General features: G+C 40.5%; 2 protein-coding genes across 9 annotated transcripts in view; one reads left to right on the top strand and one right to left on the bottom strand.

The window, feature by feature from the left end:
* aopep (aminopeptidase O (putative)) overlaps nt 1–6,443 on the top strand; it is a 76,268-nt gene extending 69,825 nt beyond the window's left edge. The window contains exons 15-17 of one of the 5 annotated variants that reach the window (XR_013283463.1): nt 2,955–2,992; nt 3,112–3,255; nt 6,161–6,443. Coding sequence is in view for 1 of the 5 variants with exons in the window: in XM_077520765.1 (XP_077376891.1) it covers nt 2,955–3,041; nt 3,112–3,252 (228 nt within the window). In the remaining 4 variants the exon portion in view is untranslated. Of the gene's footprint in view, nt 1–660; nt 753–2,954; nt 3,042–3,111; nt 3,256–6,160 lie in introns of those variants that run through there. The other 4 variants (XR_013283462.1, XR_013283461.1, XM_077520765.1 and 1 more) reach the window with 4 other exon arrangements.
* Nucleotides 1–16,625, bottom strand: part of fancc (FA complementation group C) — a 30,201-nt gene that overhangs the window by 548 nt on the left and 13,028 nt on the right. The window contains exons 8-17 of one of the 4 annotated variants that reach the window (XM_077520773.1): nt 15,815–15,974; nt 12,480–12,535; nt 12,286–12,385; nt 11,357–11,426; nt 9,085–9,181; nt 8,629–8,806; nt 7,563–7,760; nt 7,253–7,483; nt 6,090–6,270; nt 62–254 (exon numbers count right to left, since the gene is read on the bottom strand). In XM_077520773.1, the coding sequence (XP_077376899.1) occupies nt 7,361–7,483; nt 7,563–7,760; nt 8,629–8,806; nt 9,085–9,181; nt 11,357–11,426; nt 12,286–12,385; nt 12,480–12,535; nt 15,815–15,974 (982 nt within the window). In that variant the 3' untranslated portion in view covers nt 62–254; nt 6,090–6,270; nt 7,253–7,360. Of the gene's footprint in view, nt 1–61; nt 255–6,024; nt 6,271–7,252; nt 7,484–7,562; nt 7,761–8,628; nt 8,807–9,084; nt 9,182–11,356; nt 11,427–12,285; nt 12,386–12,479; nt 12,536–15,814; nt 15,975–16,625 lie in introns of those variants that run through there. The other 3 variants (XM_077520768.1, XM_077520772.1, XM_077520771.1) reach the window with 3 other exon arrangements.

Genomic DNA, 16,625 nt, shown 5'->3' with positions numbered 1-16,625 from the left:
ACAGGGCCATTATGCATATGGCGGTGCATGGAAAAACACTTAGGCAAACACACACACACACCTTTCTCAAGGTGCATTTCTCATCCGTGTGTTCATCTTCTGCATTGATTCTTCCGCATCCTTTCTGTACAAGACTGATGATCCTCCAGCTACAATCTTCATCATGTTGCCTGGACTTGACCCACAAAGCATTTGTATTTCGTGCAGTTGTCGTATTTTCAAGCTCTTCATGACTCAGAGTTGTCGTGGAAAACCTGGAAAGCCGTTGACCCATTTTTCACTTGGGGGAAATGGAAAGTAATTATTGCGCAGCCGTTCCACCAAATGGGGCCATTTTACCTTCAAATCGTACATTTTGAAGTGTATGATTGTTTGTAGAATAGACAAGCAGCATACGACCTTTTTCACTTTTTTAGGTTAACTCTTGTATTCACATTCACATTGTCTACTAAATGAGGAGGAACGTTTGCTATTCTATCTTTCAAATGCAATTCATAAAAAGCTTCTTTTTGAGCATGGAAAACTGAGATGAATTGCTTTATTGTACTTTTAAATTACGATCTTAGTGGGCAATGTAGATGGGCGGATGAATACTTACAGCAGCTTGATTGGAAGTGAGAAGGTGCTGGAAAAGTTCACTCATTCGGCATCTGTTTTTAGGTCATGAGATGTGAACGTGGCGTGCAAAGCTTCACTTTTCACTCCATGTCGGCGAGCGGCTGCCCGCAAATTTAACCTGCCCGTGGGATGATGTGAGTGACCATGCATATATATACATACGTGTAAGTGTGAGTGAGAGTGGAGCATGTATCCGTATGTATGACACCTTCCGCGTGACTTTGGCCCACTTCGTACGAGTCCCATGTGACGTGTGCACCGGAATGTGCATTTGATGTTGGTATTTGTTAAACATGTCCGATTTATTTATTTATTTATTTTGCTCTATATGTGTCAAAGGTCATATCCGTACATTGCATTGAATATATCTGTTTTTAGAATCTATGGAGTTTATAAATGGCGTAGCTACAATGAACTCAATCACTCATCTTGATGGATGTAGCAGGTGGTGTTTTTTTGTTTTTGTTTTTATCATGTTAGTAGGCACTACTGATTAGCATTTGCATTTTAGCCTGCACACTATATTTCCCCAATCCCCCCCCCCCCCCACCCCCACCCCCCCACCCAACCACTACCTGACTCCAATAGACGCAATTAATTGCTATTCATTTTTTCCCGCCTCAGGAGCAAAAACTAACAGGTGGTACCACTAGTTGGCTGTAATTACCTTTACTATGACTGATATCACCATATGTCATGACGTCAAATGATGTGATGATTCTGTTGATGTGGAAGTCGTATTGTGTAGTCGTCACTCAAGGCGTCTTTGGGTTTTATGAAAAGCAATATACAGTTATTTTATTTAAAAGCCATTGTATTGACCTTTGTTAGTGGAGCTTTGTATGTTTTGAAAATCTGGTAATACAGGGTGACAAAAAAATGCAATTAGTCTAGTTGTGTAGCGTAATAACTGAAATTGTAATTGAATTTTGATTAATCGTACAGCCCTATATAGAGGTGTGTATGTGTGTTGCGTGATCCTTCACACTATAAGTAAGGTAGTGTCAGTTGCGAGGGGCGGGGTTGGGGGGTTGTACCCATAAATGGAGGAATGTCACTATCAGAGCGAGAGGGGCCCTCACAGAGGAAGGAGTCAGATTTGAAAAAGGAAACAAAAAAACAAACAAAAAAAGAGTGTGAACTCCATGCAGCTGCTGTGCCCCAGGGCTCTCCCCAGGAATGTAACCCGGCCAAGGCAACAGCTGGGGGGCGGTTTGCGCGAGCAGGTTTCCAAACGCCAGTCGTGCGGGGAAACGACGTGTGCCTTGGCTGCCCACGCCTTCGCACCTGCGCAATTTGTCAGGCTCGCTATGTTACCATGGCAACGGAGCGCCTACGTTATTCTTGGAAACAACAATTAACAATTTAACATTGCAAAGGTTTGCGGCAAAGCGGACGTTTCTCGTGAGGTGACATAACTTGTAGTTGATTTGATCATACTTATATCAAATTGAGTTTTAATCCATTCTAGCGCCCATCATTTATATTCGGTTGCACTTTTTCCACTTTCCAAATGGGAGAGTGTTTGTCCTCCAAAGTGCCTCGCGTTGTTCACGAGTGGTCAAGCATCAACATTCATTCAATCACGCCTTCTCCAGGAGCATCTTCAAAAATCAGGTCGACGTCCGACCTTGACGAGGTCACACGCGCGCGCTCGTCAAGGTCGGACGTCGAGCTGATTTTTGAAGATGCTTCTGGACTGCGGCGAGTCAGGACCGGAGCCAAAATACACTCTCGCGCCTTCAGCCGGCACAGATGAGCCATCAGATCCGTTTAAAATGTTTTGGTGGCCGCCTGCCAGGCGAGGAAGCTGAACGCTTTCGCCTCGCAACTTCACTTGCGTGTTTTTCGGACTTTTGGACTTGTTTTTACCACCTAAATAGATATTTGCATGTATACGACGGCGTATTAGGGCCACGTACAATTTTTTTTTTTTTTTAGGGGGCAGGGGAAATATGACGAGAAAAAAAGTGGCAAATTTGCCACTTTATAAACTGGCAACTATGATATTGTTAATCTCTGCTAAAGCAATTAATATCTCCTTGTTTGAAAACCCGAAGGAAAAGTAAATTTTAAGGAGCGCTTCCTCCGTAGACATTTTGCAAACTGTGACTTGTGTAGCGTGACACGCGTCTCCTTCCTGCCGACACAAACAGCCGCGCGGCGAGAAAAAAAAAAGTGGTTAAGCCAGTTAATAAAGTGGCAAATTTGCCTGTACGTGGCCCTAATACGCCGTCGTACATGTATGTAAATTAGACTTAAGCGGGCAGAAAAAGTACACAAGTGTGTTCTTTTTATCACAATTTTTGAACGTGACATTTTGTTGTGACTTCCAGGTGCGACATCGCTGGTGCGAGCTGGTGGTCAAACACAGGTACGCCCCCGCTTACAGCGACGTGGAGCACTTCCTACTTCGTGATCAAGTAAGGATGCACGACATGTCAACTGAAGTGCAGTTGTACAATCAAACTGGACGCGTTTGCACAACTGTAGGCTATGGGCGTGTATCTGTACGGCGAGTTGATGCTTCAGGAGGACGCCGAGCAGCAAGCAATGGCTCGTCGCTGCCTTTCATTGGTCGCCGAGGAAATGGACCAATCGGCACGCAGGGTGGTGGAGGAGATGGTGCTCTGACAGGTAAGCGAGGTCTTCGTCTCGACACTGATGTCAATCACTAGTATGGAGTTGTATCTAGTTCGGAATTATTTGGTCAGTTGACTATTATGAAAATTGTCCAAATACTTTTGCCCCACTGAAAGTAGCAAACTTGTTTCCTAGAGGGAAGACATTTTGATTTAAGAATCTTGTGTGAGGATGACCTTGATGTGCCGCTTTCAGCACAGGTCCACATTAACCTGAGTGACTGATTTCCCGCTCAAAATCCTATTTCACGTCGGTCACCGCCACAAGACTGCTTTTATCTTTTACCGCACGTACGCTAGACTCGACAGGTTGATGCTCAGGATGTGAGAGGCTTTTTGCGCATCTGGGCTGTATCCTGATAAATCTCTTGGACACACGTGTGACATTTGTTGGTTCGTACCTGCTCTCTAATCATCATACAACAAAAATTTAAACGCAACATTTTTTTTTTTTTTTTGCTCTCATTTTTCATCAGCTGGACTCAAAGATCTGAAACTTTTTTTTTTTTCCTACCTTGATAAAACGTCATTTCCCTCATATGCACAGTGAAGTCTGTAAAGTAAACTAGACTAAGTGCAATTTCTGGAGAAATTGCGTGGGAATACTGAAAGCACATTGAAAGATGAATTATGAAATTATAACTTCCTGGTTACTGGACAATGCGCTTTACTAACTGTGCTACCGAGCAGTATCAGACACCTGGTAATGATGATAAGTTATATATATGAAAGTTGGAGTGGAAAGTGATACTTAGAAAAAGTTGAAGGACTGTCCCATTAAAAATGATGGGGAAAAGTTGATATTAAATCTTAAATTGTGCAAATACTGTAAGTAATGTGGAATCAGACGATATATACCCCAGGAGGTGTAAATTTTTTAAGCTAGTTGAAATTTGAACAATGTAAATTGGAAGTGTTATGTGGGAGTTGTTAGGCAGCAAAAAAGTGTGGAGAATAAAAATCACAATAACATATGCTAAGCATTCCCACAATTAGTCTATTTAGTTCCTGCAAGTTTTAGCAGTACGTATGTGAAAGTGTGACCTACCTTGAAAGCGTTACCTGGCCCCTGCCTATGGGGAACCTCGTTCATGTCAGTTTGTGGATAACTCCCCACATAGTGTGGAGACATGCTAGCAGCCATTTTGGAGGCTATGCGATAAATACACAAAGCTCCCAAAAGAGGCCCTCCCACCAAACCGACTCTACAAGCTTGTGTAAACAAAAGTGGAGCTGCCTGCTCCAGACCTCTGGCCAATTAAGATGATGGATGAATCTACTCGCTGGCTGCGTGAATGTTTTTTTGTTGTTGTTTTTACAACTCTGCTCTTTTTTTTCTTCTTCTTCTTTCTTCAAGTGCTGCTTGTTGAGATCAGACTTAAAACATGTCCGTCCTTCTCCTTCAAAGCCTTTAAAAGGAAAGACGGGTGGTCTCCCCCGTCCCAACATTCCCTCCGAGCGCCGCATGCCTTTCGAATCCCTCTTGATCCGCTTAATGAGGGGCATATCGGCGGGTTAGCCGAGCGTGGCCAACGAAAGGGAAGATCTTCGCATTGGACGAGGAAAGTTTTGATTTTTAGGGCGAGATAGAAGATTGTGTCAGGGCTGCGGGGGTTCCTGGCGTGCTGATTTGTGACTTATGATAAAAATCACATTGCCAGGGATTACCACACAGCCCTGACCGGACCGGCCACCATGGCAACCACACACGTTAAAACCGAAGATGACGTGATTAGCCGGGAGAGTGTGAGGAGTTGGTCATGATTAGGCAAGCGGGGGTCTTGGTGCGTGTTGTCTCCAGCCAGGCACAGAGCTTAGCTGATTGGTGAACAGTGATTGATTTCCTCTTTGTTCACAGTGGCTAAGTTCTGCACCTGAGGAGAACATTGTCCACAAGACCGAAGAACAGCGAGTTGGAAGACGCACGCGAGCTTAGTCAGCCCAACTCCTGACTGACGGACACGTTGATGAAGGCGTCCATATATAGTACAGTACGTTCAAGAGACGGATGTGTGAATTAGAAATGAGGTCCGTGTCGAGCGTGTCATCAGTCCACCTATATTTAGGGCCTATTAAAAGACTAATGGCAGTTAAAGAGAGCAATGGCCAGATGACAGCCATCAGCGGCCACATGTAGACTGTAGAAGCCCCCGTGATTTATGGCAGCCTAATAGCGCCCGCCTCATCGCAAGACCAGAAAGGCGTCTCTTGGTCTGCGCAATCAAATTGTTGATAGCGGAAAAGCAGTCGATGGATTTATGGCCTTTAAGTTTCTTATTTATGACATTTGGAAGGTTTATGACTTCTTTTTTTTAATATATTTTAGCTGAGAGTGTGTTTAGGAGGTCTTTAAAAAGAGTCCGCTTCACCTTTGGTACGCTGCAATGATCCGGTAACAGCCGGAAGGACCCCCAGACATGAATCGGATCATAAAATGTAGAATATTGATAGCAAGAAATGGGCTCGGCCTCCTGTGCCTACTGAGCTGATAATCAGTCCTACACAACCACTGGCTCAGTTCAGCAGGAACAGGCGTCCAGTCCGCTCACACCAACAACAGTCGGGTCAATCAATGGTCGTCTCTTTTTCAGCATTGTGCATTTTAGTTTTTAGAAATTACTTTTGCAGTCCTTATTTCTGTAATTTTATTTTACAGAAATGCCTTTTGCTTGGCGGTTACCAAACTTAGAATAATGTTTGTTGTTTGTCAGCATAAATCAACTATTTTTTATTGAGTTGCAATGATGACTTACTGTGAACCTGATCATTTAAGAATATTTAATATTTTTAGGCATAATGCTTATATGAGGGTAGAATTAAGTCCTGTACCCTGCTTGTGAGAGGTTCCTTGTAATTCCGGTTCCATCATGTGCATCCTTCTTTCTGCCTTTTTCTCCAAGGGTGCTGACAACAGACGAGCAGATGACAGGAGGTCGTGTGGGGGCGGAGCACTTGTGGCGACCACTCGGAATGCGCTGCAGCGGTCCGATGGTGCGGCCGAGGCTGCTAACTAGACAGGAAATGTTTCAAAGGGAAAAAAAGGAACATTGGTGGGGAGGTGGTAAACTTTGAATAATGGACGCTTCTTTAAAAGTCTCTTCTCTTGTGTGGTTTCGCACAGAAATGTCACTGTTATTTATTTATTTTTAACAGCTGAAATAAATATGGGAGCAAAAAACGTGATCGTGTGTTTTGTGCTGTGTTTAGTCTGAAGCTCCTATTAGGCTGTGAAGAGTTTAGACTGGAAATCCGTTCAGGCGTTTTCATACATAACACATGACTTCATGTAAGAGATACAGTGCAATGTAAATAAGAACGTGGGAAGCACAGACAGGATCAGGATACAATAACAATAATAATAATAATAATAGAGCCTATTTTCAACAAATGACTGTTCACCAAGTTAGACAGAGAGGAATACATTACATTTAATACACGGTCGCATTAGAGAATTGGGTATTTGTGTTCAGTATTACATGTTTTCTTGTAACTTTACAACTTTTTTGAGTAAGTTCCAATATTGCAATTTAAGAAATCATTTAAAAAAATTGTATGAAAAATGATAAAAAAAAAAATATTTGAATATCAACCAAGTATGAGAAAAAAAATACTATAATAGAAACGTTATGCTAAAGTTGTATTAACAGAATATTGCAAGAAAAAAAGTGACTAAAAAAAAGGCGCAATTATGCGTTAAGTTTTTCACCACAGAAAAAAGTTGCAATTTACAAGAAAACAAGTTTGTTCGTTTTGTTACATCATTTGTTTGTTTTTGGTTTGACATGCTGTGATGTACTGCACGAGCTTCTACTCAATCTGAAGTCTGACGTATTCATTTCATTGCAAGCTGACTGCTCCACTGTCCTTGTATGCTGTTTGTGTTATTTCAACTTGAGCGTGGCCTTCATTAACGACGCGAACGTCGCTCATGAAGCAGACCCTGAACTGACGCCGAACTCACCGGAGTGCATCCGGCGTGTGTGAGGCCTCACCTGGGCGAGTGTGAATGGTGGGCGTGTCCCGCATGAGCGAGGTCCAGCTGCGTCGCGGCGGCGAGCGCGTTCTGAAGCTGACGGATCCTGACAGAGGCCGGGTGGGGGTCACCGGACGAGGGGCCGCCGTCGCTTCCCGTGCCCAGCCGACGCTCCAGCAGGCTCAGGACGCGCGACGCTTCGCTGAGCGGAGCGGACGCAGCCTCCACCTGCTGCCGTGCACGCACACGCCTAATTATATATGCAAACTCATTCGACAGCTTGCTTGTTATTGTCACATGGAGGCACACAAATGGCACGGCCATCTCACCGTGCGTATGACGCTCGCGCAGACGTCATGCGGCTGGCGGGAAAAAACGGCGCAGTTGACCACCAGGCCGGTGATCAACGACGGCGACGGTCGCCGAGCACTCGACGAGAGGCCGCGGAACAGCTCGTCGGGATTGGGATGATGGTGAGGCGCTGAGAATAAGTTGCGCACCTGCTCCCAGACTCGCTGGACGCACACCTGCCGATACAAAGCAGATGATCAATACAAGGCCACAGACGACGGCGCGTCTCCTCCATTATGAGAGGAGGAGGCCCAACGGGAGGAATCGATAAGTCGTCGTCGTCGTCCTCCCAAGGATGGCGGTCATCCATTATTTACTTTTTAATGTGTCTCTTCCTTCAGCCTGTTTGCTTTTCAGACACGGCGCATGTCTGGTCTCGTTCAACGACAAATGCTTTGCTGTTGCAATTGAATGCTTAAGTATTTCGTGACATTTTATATATATATATATATATATATATACTTTCAAGACAATGTAGCTGAGTGGAATTTCACAAATTGTTTTAGGAGATATTTTTTAGATTAAAGCCATAATTGTACATTTGATATTGATGTTTTCAAGAAGAAAAAAAAAAAGTCATGCAAACCCGCATTTTTTTTTTTTTAAATCCACCGCTACTGACAAAATTGAGGAAAAAATAGTAATTTTCAAATAAAAACAGTGATAAACTTTTAATATATTTATTCTACAAAAATAAAAAAAAATAAAAACTGAAATATTAAAATAGTAAATAAAAATAAAGTTAAAGAAAAAAAATGAATATGCAAATCCATGGGTGCCGGATTAAGAGTATTGCTGGGGTACATTTTTGAGATAACAAAAAGATACTACAGGATTAAAATTATAATTTCACAGGACACAAGTTCTATATTTTTGAGGGTACCGTCATTATTTATTCTTGCAAAAAGTCTATTTATAGAGAAAAAGTTGCATATTGTCAGGATTATTCATACATTTACAACATTAAAGTCATAATTTTACCAAAAAGAAAGACTTGCAGACTTTTCGAGTTAGACATCAGCAAATGTTTGAAGACAGCCTCACCAGTTGTTGATTCCTGTGGTGCCCCCTGTTGGTGGGGTGGTGGTAAAAGGTCAGCAGCCACAGCAAGGGGCGGCAGTCTTGGGACTCGCTGGTGGCCAGCAACAGGAGGGCCTCATGCACCCAGTGCGAGCACTGAACCAGCAGGTACCAGGCCTCAAACACCACACCAACACACCCACTAGAGAGATGACATTACATTAGATAGGAACAATTATGAAAAATCGAATTGTGATATTTCCTCAATATCGCAATTGCAAGTTAATATGACATTATTTTGGGGTTGGATATGGATGACTAACTAGCTAAGTAGCATCTAGCGAGCGAGCTAGCTAAGTAGCATCGGAAAGAATGATTAGCTAGCTAGTAGCATCTAGCGAGCTAGCTAGCTAAGTAGAGAGAGAGAGAGAGAGAGAGAGAGAGAGAGAGAGAGAGAGTGAGTGAGTGAGTGAGTCTAACCCAGCGCTGCCACCTGCCGCCTCTTCCTCCTCTGTCAGTCTCCGTAATGAGTCGCTGAGCCAATTCAGGTGACGTCTGCGAACCTCCCCAGACGCCTCTGCAAAAGAACACATCGGTGCACACACGCACATACACAACACTCAAAATCTGCACTTTTTACACTCAATTACCAGCTGCAAATGGTGCAATCTAGCGAGCTGTACTCGGGCAAAATGTCCCCAATTTAAAAGCTCCTCTCGACAAACAAAAGACCGACTTTCCAGTTGAGGAAAATTCACACTTTTTAAGTAGATTTTAATGATGCCCAACAACAAGAACTTGAGTAACAATTTTGTCCTTACAAAGATACAGCATGTAATTTAGCAGGTAATTGTCAGGGCTCTAAAATAACTTTCCGTTCTTTGGTGTGTTCAAATTTTCCATTGCATTGCATTCAACATCATAGTTTTAATAGCTTACTCTATGCTTTTTTATTTATTTATTTATTTAAACAAAATTGCCACCTTTCTTTTTGGGCAATATTGACTGGTAAATGACAACCTAACAATCTGGTCAACATAAAGTTGTTTACTTAAAGCAAAATTCTACAAGACAGGTAACTTAGAATGATTTGTGCTTGACGTGCTGTGTATCAGAATGCTGGTTACGACTTACAAGAAGTGAGCAATTTTCTTCTTTTTACATATTTTCATAAATCCTCAAAACTGTGACGGTATACGTGATGTACTAGCAAAAGGTAGTAGTGTAAGTGTCAGGTTGGTATACAATGCAGTACTTGGTTGAACCCTCGGGCCGCGTTTTAACAATGCAAAGGCAACTTTTCAGTGAGCAGCAAATAAGGATTAAAAACCGTCAAGAGTTCAGCTTGTCCCACTTCTCATTTCCATTCAGGCTGCTGTGAAGTATGACCTTTTCTTGCACACACGCACGCACACACCAAAATAAGTCGTAATCATTAACTCTGAGTTCTGGCTGCGCTCCAGCGTTCTCTTAATGGCGCCATTCATGTCAAGCCTTCCTGTACACATGCAGGCCAGGTGTGGGCACACATTGATAAGCACGACCAGACATGTTCACACTGACAACATTGGAGACAAATATATATATACAATATGATGACCTTTTACATACCCAATAGGATGAAGTACAGACATGAGTGCAGTTCACCACACTGTTCAACTCAGTCCAAATGAAAACACAACTACTACTTGGAACTTTTTTTTAAACTTGTGTAGCAATTTTTTTTTTTCCCATTGAGCCCAATAAAAAACATCTTATTTCAAGTTAATAATGAAAAATAGCAATGTATTGTATTAAACATGAAATAAATAAATACATAAATACATAAAATATAAACAATCTTGTTTTACCATAATGGCCATTTGTTTTTTTTTTGTTTTTTGTTTTTTTGTTTTTAAAGATTGTTAATGTATTTTGAGATTCCAATAACCGATTATTCAGCCAATTAATAACAAAAAATATAATGAAAAAAATAATAATTGTCTATTACAGGAAGAGCATTTAACTGTTATATAGTATTTTGTTGTTTAGTATGTTTAGTATTTGTTTACCTTTACAACACAAAGAAAAATATACAGTGTTAATGTGTTAAAAAAAAAATGCAGATTTTAAAAACACTAATATTAGCCGATTAATTGGTCAGGCACTTAATTTTACAATCCAACTTGTCATGTGTTATATATTCTAAAACATGTGAAAGATTGACACAAGATTTTAACGCCAATCGAGATTCATTGATCAATAATTCTTTATAAGACTTTTTAAGGCTCTGCGGGAACTCCGTGTAGTATTTGTTGTTGGATTGTGCCTTTAAGAGGTGTGGCCTAGCCAGTGGAAGCGAAGCGCTGAAGTCGGTTAGTCTGCATGCGAAAATGTGAGCGTGAGCTGTGGCCAACAGCAGCTCCTCGCCGTTGTTCTCATTTTGCACGTGTGTGTCCGACAGAGTCAAACAAGCAATATTAGAATTACAGCTTTCGTATTGATCGTGCAGGTGTACCTAACGTTTTGATCGATGAGCGCTCAGGAGGTTGCTTATAACGAAGCAGCTTGCACCCGGCAGCTTAATACTTTTAATAGGTGACGGGTGACACTGGCCGCACATCGTGTGAGAGCAATCGCCACTGTCATTAACTAGTATTGATTGGCCGAACAAAAAGTTCATTCAATGTGTAGCAGGAAGCCGCTTCTTGTTCAGACAATAGTTACATTGTGCATTGAATGATTACACACATGCACGCACACGCACACTGACCTGGAGGCTGAGTCAAGAGCGGAAGCAGCAGATTTGGGGGTGAGTGAGGGAAGAAGACCTTCAAAGGGATCTGAAGTGACATACAAAAAAAAAAAATGAATGAGGTGTCACTCTGCCAATGACAAATGTGATGGTGACGTTGTGTAGCAGTGACACACCGGCTGGTGAGTGTGTTCTAATGTAGCGTGTAATAGGTTAGCTTTTCTTGTGCAGGGTGACAGCCGCCATCAAAATGACATCTGGTGAGTAGGCTGACACTGCCATCTAGTGTTTACAATCTTTTGCTCCTCTTTAAGAAGGAAGTCCAAGTTACGTATAAGGAACATGTTTTTAGTATGGTTTAAATATTCATATTATAATATTATATTATTATTAATATTACAAAAGTAACTTTTAGATAATTTGTATGTGATTGTAAGTGAAACTTTTATTTGTAACTGTAATGTAAACTGTTTTGCTGCCTCTTGGCCAGGACTCCCTTGAAAAAGGTTTTTAATCTCAACGGGACTAGCCTGGTTAAATAATGGTTAAAAAAAAAATATATATATATAAACATTGTGACAAGAAAAATTGAGGAAGCAATATGAGTGCCATTTCCATTCACCAATTTATGTCAGGTGGCATTCCAAATATTTAAAGGTAAGTTTTTACTTCACTAGATAAAAGCATGATTTTATTTCCTGGCAATTAGGTCAAAATATTACAAGAATATGTTCAGAATTTTAGAAGTAATTATACTACAAGAAAAAAATATATATAATTTTGAAAGATAAACGCAGACTATTGCAAAGTAAAAAAAAAAAAAAAAAAGGAAGCAATTTGCAATTTTACATTCATCCACGCCAGTCTGAGCAGATGGTCCGCGCTCAACCAATGACAAAACTTGAATGAAATCATTTTAAGAACACATTGTATGAGGTATACAGCACCTGTGTATGTAACAGTGTCAGTTCCCTATAGAAGCAGCTGGTAAAGCTTTGAATGAGATCCCTAATACACGGGCGAGCCTCGTGATTCTTGAGGATGGACCTGTCAAACGCATACACATCGGTCAATCCAAAACAAGGAGATGAATATCACTACAAGTCACAGCACCACAACAATTGACACCTGTGTGACTCACCTGAAGATGTCATTCACCACCAAGAAGATGGAGCAGTGTTGAGCACAGGCCTTCGGCTGGAAAACACAAACAAGCAGATTGTAACCACTTCACCACTAGATGTCCCTCCAGGTCCATTTTTTGCCTCCAACTCCAGTTTATTTTTCATTTCCACACCTATGGTAAGCGCTTCATGTGTTTTACATTTAACACATTCTAAAAACGCCCCAGCACAAACGCTTAACAGCTGTACGGCACTGCTCCATCTTGTTTCGATCTGCGTTTGATTGTGATTTTCAACATTTTCATTAATACGCAACACATTTATTATACTGTACACTCTCACACAACGACCGGATTAAAGCACCGCTTGCTCATTAGGTGCAAATAAGTTATGTTTGGGTGTTATTTAAGTTGCTCATGTCAACGAGCAATATACAAGGTCCAAAAATCAATCTATATTTAGTAACTATTGATATATATATTTTTAAACATGAATAAAGTGGTTTTACGTGGAAAAACGTTTAATTGTTAAAATATTACGAGAATTAAAACCATCTTAGAGATTAAGCCATAACATAAGAAAAAAAAAATAGCAGATGAAATCCTGCTATCTAGACTCGACTAAGATTAGACTTAAAAGTTTGAATATAGAACAAGGATAAGGTCATCATTTTTGGCCTGATTAAGATGTAATTTACAAGATGCAAAATAATCTGCGATATTACGTATATAGTACAACTTTAAGAAAATGTCACCATTTAACAAAAAATATCCATCCAGCCAATCAGTATCTGAACCGCTTGCTCCTCACAAGGGTCGTGGGGGGTGCTGGAGCCTATCCCAGCTGGCTATGGGTCGTAGGCAGGGTACACCCTGAACTGGTCGTCAGCCAATCACAGTAACATAAAATATATTGAGCAAAAAGTTCAAATATTAACAAATGAAGTCAAAAACACAATACTCATAATACAAGAAAACATAACATGAGAAAAAAATATATATGTTACTAACTTATGCCAGGCATGTGGTATTTGAAAATTATTGGGGGGGGGTTAAAATTACAAATTCACAAGTGAATGACGATCAATATCCTCCAAGTGGGTTAGCTATCAGATTTGGGCAAACAGCAGCACCAAGTGGTTTCCTGATGTTATTACATCTCCACCATACACATTCTTGCCATGTTTCTGGTAAAACGACGACCCTTGCAAGCAGAACAGCTTGAGTGCTCGGGTGGGCTGCAGTAATGTGTTGCCTTCTATACGCATGCAACAAAGACCCTAATGTGTGTATTTGCAGTTTGCTTTGCACGCTAATATGTAGCCTGTGCCACGGCTCCTGCTATTTAAAACAGATGGGCCTTTCTAGGGTCCGCCTCCATTACCTTGCCGCTAACACTTGAAAGACGCTCAATTACGGCACGCAACAAACATCCTGTTTTCTTTTCTTGTTCTTTTGCTTGAGCGGTCGGAAACAAGGAAGCGAGGGTTTATTGTTATTGGGTTCGAGTCGGGATAGGTGGCGGCACAAGCCCAAACGAGGAATGTCGGCCCTTAATGTCAGGTTTCCCCATTTGACTGCCGTGATTGAAAACGAGGCGAAGAGAGACACAAGCCAGTCTACTTTTCTTTTTTTTTTGCCTATGCACATGTGCGCAAACAACCTTAAGGCAAAGTGAAACCTAAATGTTTGCCTCCTACCCTCTTAACGACAGACACACTACACCAGATGTCATATCATAAACAAAGTGTGTCCACTAAAGACGCAAGTGTGTGCGTGTGTTTGTTGCAAGGTGATAAAAACGAGGTAAATCAGAGAGGGATTAAAGCATAAACAAATCTCAGATAAACGTAAACAACGGATTGCCGTTTCAGTCTCTCCCTTATACAAACAGAAATGTGTAAAACTCGTTTCCATCAGCCCTGATTGGTAACTCGTGCGAACACGAGATGGCGAACGCGAGTGTAATCAACAGGCGGATATACAACATTTCTCAGCGCCATGTTAGTCATCGATCTTATTTTATGGCTACAGAACATGGAACTGCAAAAGTGTGCATTGTTAGTCAGTTCAACACGACTCAAGTGGACCATCAATATTGGAAAACAGCAGTGACAGAACCAACAAAAACTTGAGCAATGCGAAATGGCTGCCAAATTATTGTTTCCCATCAGAATAGCTTTTCTAAGGAAGCGTTCTCACCACAGCGTTTTTTTTTAACTCTACAACAATAAAGTCATAAATAATATTGAAATATGATAAATATGTGGTTATTTTACCAGGAAAAAGTGAGACTAGAAAAAGAGAATAAAAAAACTTTGATAGAGTCGGACCATTAAACAAAGTCTGAGTGCACGTAATACTAGAATACATTCAAAATATATTGAGAATAAAGTCAGAATTTTACAGGGAAAAAAAATAATTTTACATAATATTAAAAAAAATTGTTTCACAAGGAGAAAAATAATATATGAGTCGCAATATAAGAATAAAGTTCTAATTTTATGCACACAAAAAAATAAGTCCATGTTTTTAATGAGATTCAGATAATATTTCAATTACAGCTATGAAAAAAGAAAATATTTGAAAGGGTAGTCATGTGAAAAACATTTTTAGACAAAAATAGTAAAAATATTGCAACAAGAAGTCAAAAATTTAAGAACACTTGATTTGGTGGAGTAAAAATCTAAATATTTTTAACCATGTTATAGTATTTTAAGAATGGAAAAGTGCACAGTGTTCAGTGAATAAATAAATAATAAATTAATAAATAATGGCAAAAATAGAAGAATCCAAGTGACTGTTGATCTCAGATGGCCGTATTTGTTTGTGTAGGAATTCCAAAATTAAAATTGTAACTTTTCAAATTTTTCCCCAGTATTTTGACAGGTTTTTTTGGTATTTTTACTGCTTCCCTAATACACCTTTGTAGTTTAGAGTGTGCTGCAACCAAGAATTTGTACAAACATGATTGAGACGCTTTTTATGTAGGACAAGCTTGTACTTTTTCTCGCAACACTAATTTCTCCATTACCTTAATCATCATCATATGATCAATGAATTTGCCGCTCTACAAACCGGGGCGTGAGTTTACGCTCTGTGAAACGAGGAGGAGTGGGGGGCTGCGGGGACTCGAGCGATTTAACCCGCACAATAAAGACTGTGTGGTGCACGCCAAATGATGTGAGACGCAGTTTAGAGCTGGCCAAATGATGTGAGGCACATGGTGGACTAATACAACAATGGCAAAGGAAAACAGTCAATTATTAAAAAAAAAAAAAAAAAAAAAAAAATGGAAAGGGAAATCTAAAATGGCAACTGTCCCATTTAACAGTATCGTGTAGCAAACCAACCAGCAGTGATGGCGCCATTTGCCGCTCGAGCTGCTGCGGTGACAGCGGCGTGTCAGCGAAGACGGTTGACTCCAGCAGACCGAGCAGCGCCTCCTCCAGGCTGGGCAGGCTGTGATACCACAGGGCCACGACAGCCCGCTCCTCCAGTGACAAGCAACCACTGCGAAAAATCAAGTCATATCTATTATGTCACATCACACTGGAAGGGAAAACATCTGCGAGCCAGATGTTGAGGCTCAGCTTTGGATACTTTCTAAAACAACGCAATCATAGAGTCAAACTAAGAAATTAGAGCCTTTGATTTGTGTCCTGATATACACAACGCACTTAACATTGATTGCTCCTAGAAGAATAGGAGGAAAATGAAAAGTAACATGTGCCAAGCATTGTTGCCAAAGGAACTTGAACTATGTTAAGTGGAAGTATTACAATTCAGGGAGGAATAAGAGGCCGAGCCCAAACGCTGATTAAAAAAAACAACTGATTAAGAGAGTCACAAAACAGTAGAAATAGGAAAGGTCACAATTTTTGGTTTAGGTTTTAAGGTGACATTTTAAGAGCCTTAAGTTGTAACTTTATGAATAAAGAGTCTAAATAATTTGCATAGTTTTAAGAGGGGATTAAAGTCAATGAATATTTTTTTATTTGATAAGATGTTTTTAATATGGTGTTTTTTTTATCATATGAAAGTAAGAATATGACTAAATATGTCAGAGGAGTAAGAACATACTCGTAAAGTCATAATTTTTGTATATGAATAAAGTTAAAATGATAAAAACTGAAAAATATAACAGAATAAAGCCAAATTTTT

The sequence above is a fragment of the Festucalex cinctus genome, chromosome 5, assembly GCF_051991245.1.
Source record: "Festucalex cinctus isolate MCC-2025b chromosome 5, RoL_Fcin_1.0, whole genome shotgun sequence".
In the NCBI taxonomy this organism is placed as follows: Eukaryota; Metazoa; Chordata; class Actinopteri; order Syngnathiformes; family Syngnathidae; genus Festucalex; species Festucalex cinctus.
Note: the sequence above shows the minus strand (reverse complement) of the source record. Positions and strands in the feature narration are given on the sequence as shown.